This window comes from Phoenix dactylifera, unplaced genomic scaffold, assembly GCF_009389715.1.
Source record: "Phoenix dactylifera cultivar Barhee BC4 unplaced genomic scaffold, palm_55x_up_171113_PBpolish2nd_filt_p 000432F, whole genome shotgun sequence".
Taxonomy (NCBI): Eukaryota; Viridiplantae; Streptophyta; class Magnoliopsida; order Arecales; family Arecaceae; genus Phoenix; species Phoenix dactylifera.
Genome location: NW_024067868.1, coordinates 360,619 through 369,592, shown reverse-complemented (window position 1 = coordinate 369,592; position 8,974 = coordinate 360,619). Strand labels below are relative to the sequence as shown.

The window sequence follows — 8,974 nt, the reverse complement described above, 5'->3', positions numbered from 1 at the left end:
AAGCTTTTTAAGTTGAATTGGATGCTAACTTATATGCCAAGACCTTCTCCTGATGTACTCTCTTTTTTCTTCCACCGAGTGGTATTAAGTAGATTCAATGCCAACAATTCCGGATAACTTTAAAAGTTGTAAAGGTAATTGATAGCTCTTGTGAAGAATAGTAATATTACTTTGATGTATTCATGTTAGAACTATATAAATTACTGTTTTAAAAAAAAAAAAGAATAGTAACATGCAGATTGATAATAGTGTCAGGTAAAAAGCGGTAGCATGCATGTAGACCGATAAGTGGAGTACAGTAAGTGGATTCAAGGGAAAAAAGTATGGACTTCTGTAGCAGCGTGCCGAAAATCACAAAATTATACCTGTAAGATGGTATGAAACCATGACCATAGCAGCTGCTTTTTCTGAGCGAAGACATGCAATTACTGTAACAATGACACTTCTATCATACAAAGTATGAACAGAGAAAATCCTTCTCACCGTTCTCCTCTTCTCAGTCCATCTGGTTGCTCGACTCATGTGGACCACACAAAGGAAAGAATCATAAAACTGGAAGGGTGTCATTCTACATTAGCGTCGAGAATACGCATCAACTGTGAGAGTCATGGTAGGCTTTGAAGATTAAGGAAGGCAGCTTTTCTAACTTATGAAGTCTGGCACAGGTCTCATCCGTACATTGTCGATGATTTTTATCAAATTATGGCACAAGTAAGGTCGAATATCTTAAACCGTGCGGATCGGGTCATAACAAGTAGGTCAAGTAGCTTTACGCGTCAAAGCAGGTAGTACAACTTGACTCTTTGTGATTGGTTCTATTAGGAATCTCCAGGACGTCGTCATCGTCGTTCTCGTTCAAGACGAACAAAGGTTGTTCACACTGTATTTGCCGACAAATTATGCTTTAAACCACGTACACCAACCGAGCTATACACCATGTCAATCAACTTATCTTCTTCTCGTAGTCCGACCATATGGTGCATGTAGTGTGAAATATAATTTTTCATGTTTTCCATCAAACACGCTCAGAGTCGGAGATAAATGATTGCTATCAGCACATCTTCGAGATAGTTGACACGGCAGCTATTCGGAACTGTATAGTCTTCTGCAGTGCAAAATACGCATTATAAATGATTTAAATTCTAGATATCCAGGATCGACGACTTTTCTTTTCATGAGCTTGCAGTTGGCTAAAGAGTACTAAAGTACATTCAAATATTTCAATCTCTATACTTAACCTAGCGGTAGCCTATCTCTTGAATTGAGATTTGTATCCAACACCTGAGCTTGTTTTGAACATATTATTGGATCATAATCAGGTTCATTGTAAGTCAATTGGAAGGCCACACGTACGGTACAGTAGAATGATGGTGGGAAAGCAACCAAGCAGTCTGTGGAAATATGGAACAACTGGTTGGACACAGATTTGCCGAGCAACTTTGAAAACTAGGATCCCAAAAGCGTACCAGTCAAATTAAACCAGACATAGAAATGGTGACTAGAGTTACTGTTTTAAAATTTTTGATAATTTTAAGATCACAGTAAAGCTACCATAAAATTATCCATTTACAACTACAATGGTATACAAAGCTAACAGATCTTAATCAATAAATAGTATTTTATCAAATTAAATTTATAAAATATATTTTATTTTTTCATAAAAATTATGAAGTGCTCATCTAATATATATATATATATATATATATATATATATATATATATATATATATATATATATATAACTTGGGCTCTCCGTTCGCTACATATTTAAATAATAGTTATTTTTATATAAAATTATAAAAAAATATAAATAGTGGCAGGTTCGAGCGTTGAGGAACAGAAAAATAAAAATATAACCTGCCAATTATCGTAAAGTAATTGGCAGAATGGCACCTTATCGATCCCAGCTAACACGCTGTGCGGTCAAATCATGACTTGACGTTAATTTATTTAGGGGGCGTTTGGTATGGGGTGATCGTCCTAGGATCAAGGATGATGTGGGTGGAGGTGATGAGATCACCACGTTTGCTTGCACCACGGTGATCCTACGTGGTGGTGATCTTAAATCACCTTCACTCCTCAAATCACCTCCTAGCTCGGTGATAGGATACCCGTCCTTGCGGTCGGGAATCCAAGATCACCCCAAGGCAGTGCTCCTGGGTTGAAAGTTAAAGACAAAAATACCCCTCAAGTTAGCAGAAAAATTAATATATCAATATACCATCAATATATTATATCAATATTATATATATGTTATGTTAATATTATATATTATATTAATGATATATATTATGTTATAATATATTACTAATCATATTATTATCCTATTATTATTGAAGGATAATTTTAAATTCTAGTAGAAATATATTATAATTTTTTATATTTATATAATGAAAATATTTAATATATTACTATATTACTTCTATTTACCTTATTTTTCTAATCAAAATAATTATTAGTATTAAAAAACCTATTATAAGTATAAATAAAAATATTAGTTCTATAATGAAAAATAACATATTTTTATAAGATAATAATTTATAGGAGTAATAAATATATTTTTATACAATATATTGATAAATATATTGATATTTTATTATAATATATTTTATATGATTAATAAATATATGATAAGGGCTACTAAAAGTAGAATATGTGACAAAATTATGGAGTTGTTATAGGAATTAGTATATTGACTTAATTAAAAATACATAAAAAAATCCATCTAAAATATATCAAGGGTATTTGTGGTATTATGTGGTCAGTGATCTTGATTTCCGTACCATACCAAACAAGTTACTCATGAATATCCGGAGATTTTTAATCACTGAACCATAGCCTACCAAATACATTGATCTCAGATCACCGGAGATCAAATCACCCCAGCATTCGGATCACCGAGGAGCTTAGATCGTCGTGGTGATCCAGTTAGGGTTACCAAACGCCCCCTTAGGGAATTGTTTCTTTCTAAAGAAACGTGGTCCATTGAAAGGGCAAAAAAAAAAGCCACTCGGGTGGTAGCTCAGTGGAACTGGGCCATTACTTCCACCCGCACGGTCTGAGTTCGAAACGCACGGGCGTCGATTAAATATAGAGACCGGATGCGCTCCGCTCGGGCACGTAAAACGGAAGGGCTTATTGGTCCGCTGATAATCTCGGTGTGCCGGATGTGTCTCGGTGTACCGGATGTGACATACTCATACGGATGGTTCGTGTCGGAGTCCAGAGGGGCAACTGAGCCGGACCCACGGATGGAGAGGGTATAAGTAAAAACGGCCAGCGTGCCCAATACACGGTCAATGCTGCCCACATCGAACGCTCTCTTGGCGGGGTGGGGGCCTAGTGAGGGCTGCTATGCGGGGGTGGGCTTGTCCCTTCCTTCCCTTCCCTAATTTTTGAGGAAAAAAAAGAAAAAAAAAGCAAAAAAGACCTCCAATTCAAAGAAAAAGTCTTTTTTTCATATCTAAAAGAAATTAAATAAAAAATAAAAAATAATTAATTACCTCTTTTTAAATGATTTGATGCAACTGTTTAATAATTGAAACTAATAATATTTTAATAAAAACGGTAAAATTCATAATCATAACAATAATACTAATAGTATTTTGATAAAAATATGTTTTAGTAGAAAAACAATAACATTTTTTTGAATATTTTAATAATAATAATAATCGATATTAATATATGAACTAAATTAATATATTATTTTAAGGGTTTCTGCTAGTGACGGTCGCCAGCTTTTTTCCACGCTACGTCGCCATAATTCCTTGGCAAAATGCTTCCTAGTCTTTTTACGTCCATGTCAATGATGTCAGTGCAGTTGTTGTTCATTTTCGTTAATTAATATCAGGATTCGAGTGGCTATTTCAATATTATTAACTATCCCCCGGAGCCAATGGATTTCCACTGGGCCAATAACTCCAAAAAAATTATATATATCTACTAAAGAACAGGACTCGCATTGCCTTTAAAAGCCCCTCCCATTCCCACCACCACCACCACCACCACCACGCAACCCTCAATGGAATCCTCGGTCCCCTTGTACTCATCATCCTATCTTTTTCTCCTACTACTCCCATCCCTCTCCCTCCTCCTTCCTCCTCCACAAGCAACAGCTTCTCCACTATCCGAGACCACAGCTCTCCTCCACTGGAAATCCACTCTCCAAGACCCCTCACGAGCTCTCCGCTCATGGGCCGCCCTCCACAACTCCACCACCACCTCCCCATGCTCATGGCTCGGCATCACATGCACCAGCTCCCGCATCACCAAGCTCAGCCTCCCGCGAGCCGGCCTTGTCGGCACCCTCGACGCCCTCGATTTCTCTGCCCTTCCCTCCCTCGCCGTGCTCAACCTCCGTCGCAACTTCCTCGCCGGCGCCATCCCTGCGGCCGTCGCCAACCTCTCGGGCCTCGTGTCGCTCGACCTCTCCCACAATCGCCTCTCTGGCGGCCTCCCCGCCTCGCTCGCCACCCTCTCCCTCCTCGTAAAACTCGACCTCTCTGCTAACGAGCTCACCGGAGAAATCATTCCAGCCCTCTTCGCCAATTGGACTAGACTCACCTCCCTTCAACTCCAACAAAATCAGCTCACTGGAAACATCCCGACCGAAATCCGCCATCTTTCTAATCTCCGTATCCTTCGTCTATTTGACAACCAACTACGTGGCTCCATACCTCGTGAACTAGGCGATCTCAGGAGTTTGGTCCAACTAGATTTGAATTCCAACAACCTCACCGGCTCCATTCCTCGATCCCTAGGCAACCTAACAAGGCTGGCCATACTGCGTCTCTCTTATAACCAAATCTCCGGCAACCTTCCTCATGAACTTGGCAACTTGTCCAACCTTGGCGTCTTGTCCCTGTTCACAAACCAGCTCTCCGGACCCATCCCTCATGAGATAGGGGGCCTCCAAAGCCTCGAGCTGCTTGGCCTAAGCCAAAACAGACTCACCGGTCCCATTCCGCCGTCGATCGGCAATCTGAGCCAGCTGTTCATTTTGTATGTAAACCAAAACCAAATCTCCGGTGGGCTTCCACCAGAGCTGGGAAAGCTTGCGAATTTAGAAAACGTGTATTTCGCATATAATCTTCTGACGGGTTCCATTCCTTCTAGCTTAGGAAACTTGACCCAGCTAAACCTCTTGTACCTCCTCTTCAATCAATTAACTGGTCCCATCCCCCATGAGTTAGGGAAGCTGGAGAACCTGGAGGTCCTGATGCTCGCCAACAACTCTCTGACGGGCTCCATTCCTTCCAGTTTCCAAAAGTTGACCCAGCTACAAGTTCTGTACGTCGGCATGAACCAGATATCTGGGTCCATCCCTTCTTATCTCGGAAACCTGACCACGCTCCAATCCTTGTCTTTTTACGGCAATCAGATCTCAGGAACCATCCCACATGAACTAGGAAATCTAGTGAACTTGACTGATCTGATAGTTTCCAGCAACCAGATCTCGGGTTCGATCCCGACATCTTTATGCAACTTGACTCGCCTATCATACCTCGAGGTCTTCGAAAATCAATTATCCGGTCCTTTGCCGCGAGAAATGGCTAATCTCACGAGCATGGTGAACCTTCAATTAGGTTACAACAATTTTTCTGGCTCCCTACCTTCAGATTTATTCAAAGGAGGACAGCTTCAGTGGCTTTCCATGATCAATTCCCAGTTCGAGGGCCCAGTGCCACAAAGCTTGCGAAACTGTACTCGGTTAGTAAGGATCGAACTTGAGGGAAACCAGTTGACAGGGGATATCTCCCAAGTCTTTGGGGTGTATCTAGATCTGGACCTCATAGATCTAAGCTACAATAGATTCTACGGCGAGCTCTCGGCAAACTGGGGAGCATGCCGTAATCTGACCACCTTACACATGTCGGGGAACATGATCGGCGGGAAGATACCACCTGAACTTGGTAGATTGCCTCACCTTGCATCGCTTGACGTCTCTTCCAATCAGCTATTCGGAGAGATTCCAAGGGAATTGCTTCGTTTGGCTTTGCTCGAGCTGAATTTAAGCAACAACCAGCTCTCAGGAGTGATACCTTTGGAAATTGGTAATCTGTACAGTATGACCGCTCTTGATCTCTCAATGAACAGCTTCACCGGCGCGATACCGAAACAGTTGGGAGGCTGCACCCGGCTGCGAATCTTGAAGTTGAGCATGAATGGCTTGAATGGAAGCCTGCCACTCGAGGTCGGGAATCTTGTAAACCTACAAGAAATGCTTGATCTCAGTCATAACTCGCTCGCCGGAGTCATCCCGCAACAATTTGGCAAGCTGGTGATGCTAGAAAACCTAAACCTCTCGCACAATCAGCTGTCGGGCTCCATTCCATCATCTTTCGAAGGCATGCTCAGCTTGTCGTCGCTCGACTTATCGTACAATGATTTGGAGGGTCCGCTGCCTAAAGATCGATTCTTTGATCAGAATGCTCGAGCAGAGTGGTTTCAACACAATAAAGGTTTGTGCGGCGATTTGCATGGTTTGCCTCCATGCCCGTCATCTATCAGCCAACATCATCATCCAAGGAATGCTCGCAAGCTGATTCTTTCGATTGTTTTCCCCACTATTGCCGTGCTTCTGCTTTTGGTTACATTCGTAGTCTTCCTGTTTCTTAGGGGAGCAAAGCCTATGAAGGAGGAGGAGAGGGAAGTCCCAGTCAAGAATCTATTCTCGATACTGAATTTTGATGGGGAGGCTGTACGCGAACAATTTGATGGGAAGGCTATCTATGAAGAAATTATTGTTGTCACGGAAAACTTTGATGAGAAATACTGCATCGGGACGGGAGGATATGGCAGTGTCTACAAGGCACGGCTTCGAACGGGTCAGGTAGTAGCTGTGAAGAAGCTTCATCCATCGGAAGAAGTAGGTGATGAAAGAGGCTTTCAGAATGAGATCCAAGCATTAACCGAGATACGCCATCGTAACATAGTGAAGTTGTATGGGTTCTGCTCCCATGCTCGATGCATGTTTCTCATTTATGAGTACATGGAAAGGGGAAATATGTCGGCCACCTTAAGCAGCCAAGAGGCAGCCATGGAGTTGGATTGGAATAGGAGAGTAAATATCGTTAAAGATGTGGCACATGCTTTATCCTATATGCACCATGATTGCACTCCTCCAATTGTGCATAGGGACATATCGAGCAAGAATATCTTGTTAGATTCCGACTTTAATGCTTATATTTCAGACTTTGGAATAGCAAGAATTCTGAAACCCGATTCGTCAAATTGGAGCGCCCATGCAGGCACACTTGGATATATGGCACCAGGTAAACTACTCGGCCAGTATTATTCTGCTAATTTAGCAAAGAAACTTAGTATGACTTAAATTTCTAAAGTTACATTGTTGCCTAACGAATATTAAAGCAACTATGTTTTTTTTAATTATTATACTTCATTATTTTTGAACATGATTATTTTATCAAATATATATTGCAATTTCTTTCTAGCAGGGAATATTAAATACATAAGTTTTGGTATGTCATTATGCTGAGAGAAATATAATTACTCGCTATTTGAATTATATATTATAAGGAAACATTTTGCCAACAACACGCATATATACCTACCTCTTGTTTTGATAACAAATTATGACTAACCTTTTTTTTTTTGCTCTTTTATACAGAGATTTCGTATACAATGAAGGTCACCGAGAAATACGATATGTACAGTTTTGGTGTGGTGATACTAGAAGTAATACAAGGAAGGCATCCAAGTGACCTTATGTCCTCGCTATTATCGCATGGCCAGAACATGCTTCTTAAGGATGTGCTGGACCAACGCATCTCACTTCCCACGCTTCAAGTTGCAAATGACGTGATACTACTAGCTAAGGTAGCACTTGCATGCATACGTCCTAATCCGGATGCTCGACCAACAATGAAACATGTGTCCCAGTTATTCACTTCTAACAAAGATCAGAGTTTGTCAGACTATTTTCATACAATTAAACTACATCAATTAATGAATTTACAAGTGTAGGTTGGATTTTGGGTGGTCAAGAGGCCCAAGACACCAGCAGTATGGGTGTTAAGGTGTGTAGGATTTATTATGTTCACCGTATGACACTTAAAAATGTCAATGTATCCATATATTGTTGCAATGACATAACTATCCTTGAAGCAAGAACTCTTTGTATATGTAATCTTTTCATTATTATTTTAAAGAATATGAATTAGATCTTTTGAGCCTGTTTTCCTTCAGCGGAACTCATACTTGTTGTTTGGCCAAATTGTAATTTGGGTCAGCTTGGAAAATGTAGGGTTCAGGTTGAGAACTTGGGTGACCCATTCCAATATAAATCCAACTTAATTTGTATAGTAGAGCACCTAACTAGATCCACCGGTCTCATCCTAAGCCTAAGCCTCATTTTGCGTAAGGCCCTAACCAACCCAATCCAAACTTATATTTCAATAATTAAGCTCTCGTTGTAACCTAATTTAGAATTTGCTCTGATCAATTGACAATACACAACCTAATCCGAATTAAGAAAGTTTTGGAGTTGGGCCAGAGATAGGTTTAGATGGTCAAATTGATAGTTATTTTTGGCTAGATTCGACTTGAGTACTTTCTTAATTGAGTTGGGCTGCAATGACTTCAATTTAACCCATCCCATCTAAGTTGAACTTGGGATATGCTGTAATCATGCTCTTCAAGGCTACAGAATTCCAACTCATGTTTCATCAAAATAACTTAATGATTAATGATCAATGGGGATTCACTCCAAGTCCCCTGCTAGGTACAAACACAAAGACCTGCCAAAGTTCGAGTCGCTACATACCCTCCCAACCAATCTCAAACAAAATAAGCAGTGTATCCCAAGTTAACAGTTACAAACATAAACTATTCTGTATTAGAATATTTTGCATCTCATAATGTGTTTTTACTATAAATTGAGCTTTAACTTAGGGGCCAAAAAATTAAATTTAGAGTGGTGTCAGCTTTCATGATATTTGACCTTTCCAATATT

General features: G+C 40.3%; 1 protein-coding gene across 1 annotated transcript; it reads left to right on the top strand.

Moving 5' to 3' along the window:
- Positions 1 to 4,004: 4,004 nt before the first annotated feature.
- On the top strand, positions 4,005 to 8,229 carry LOC103721576 (probable leucine-rich repeat receptor-like protein kinase At1g35710). Its single transcript, XM_008811843.4, has 2 exons — positions 4,005 to 7,274; positions 7,631 to 8,229. The coding sequence occupies exons 1-2, from the start codon at positions 4,022 to 4,024 to the stop codon at positions 7,984 to 7,986; spliced, it is 3,609 nt and encodes a 1,202-aa protein (XP_008810065.2). The 5' UTR covers positions 4,005 to 4,021; the 3' UTR covers positions 7,987 to 8,229.
- Positions 8,230 to 8,974: the final 745 nt, after the last annotated feature.

Bases quoted from the DNA above. Each gene is read 5' to 3' on its own strand.
- LOC103721576 (XM_008811843.4), top strand. From the start codon at position 4,022: ATGGAATCCTCGGTCCCCTTGTACTCATCATCCTATCTTTTTCTCCTA. The intron at 7,275-7,630 runs GTAAACTACTCG...TCTTTTATACAG, and splicing joins ACTTGGATATATGGCACCAG to AGATTTCGTATACAATGAAG.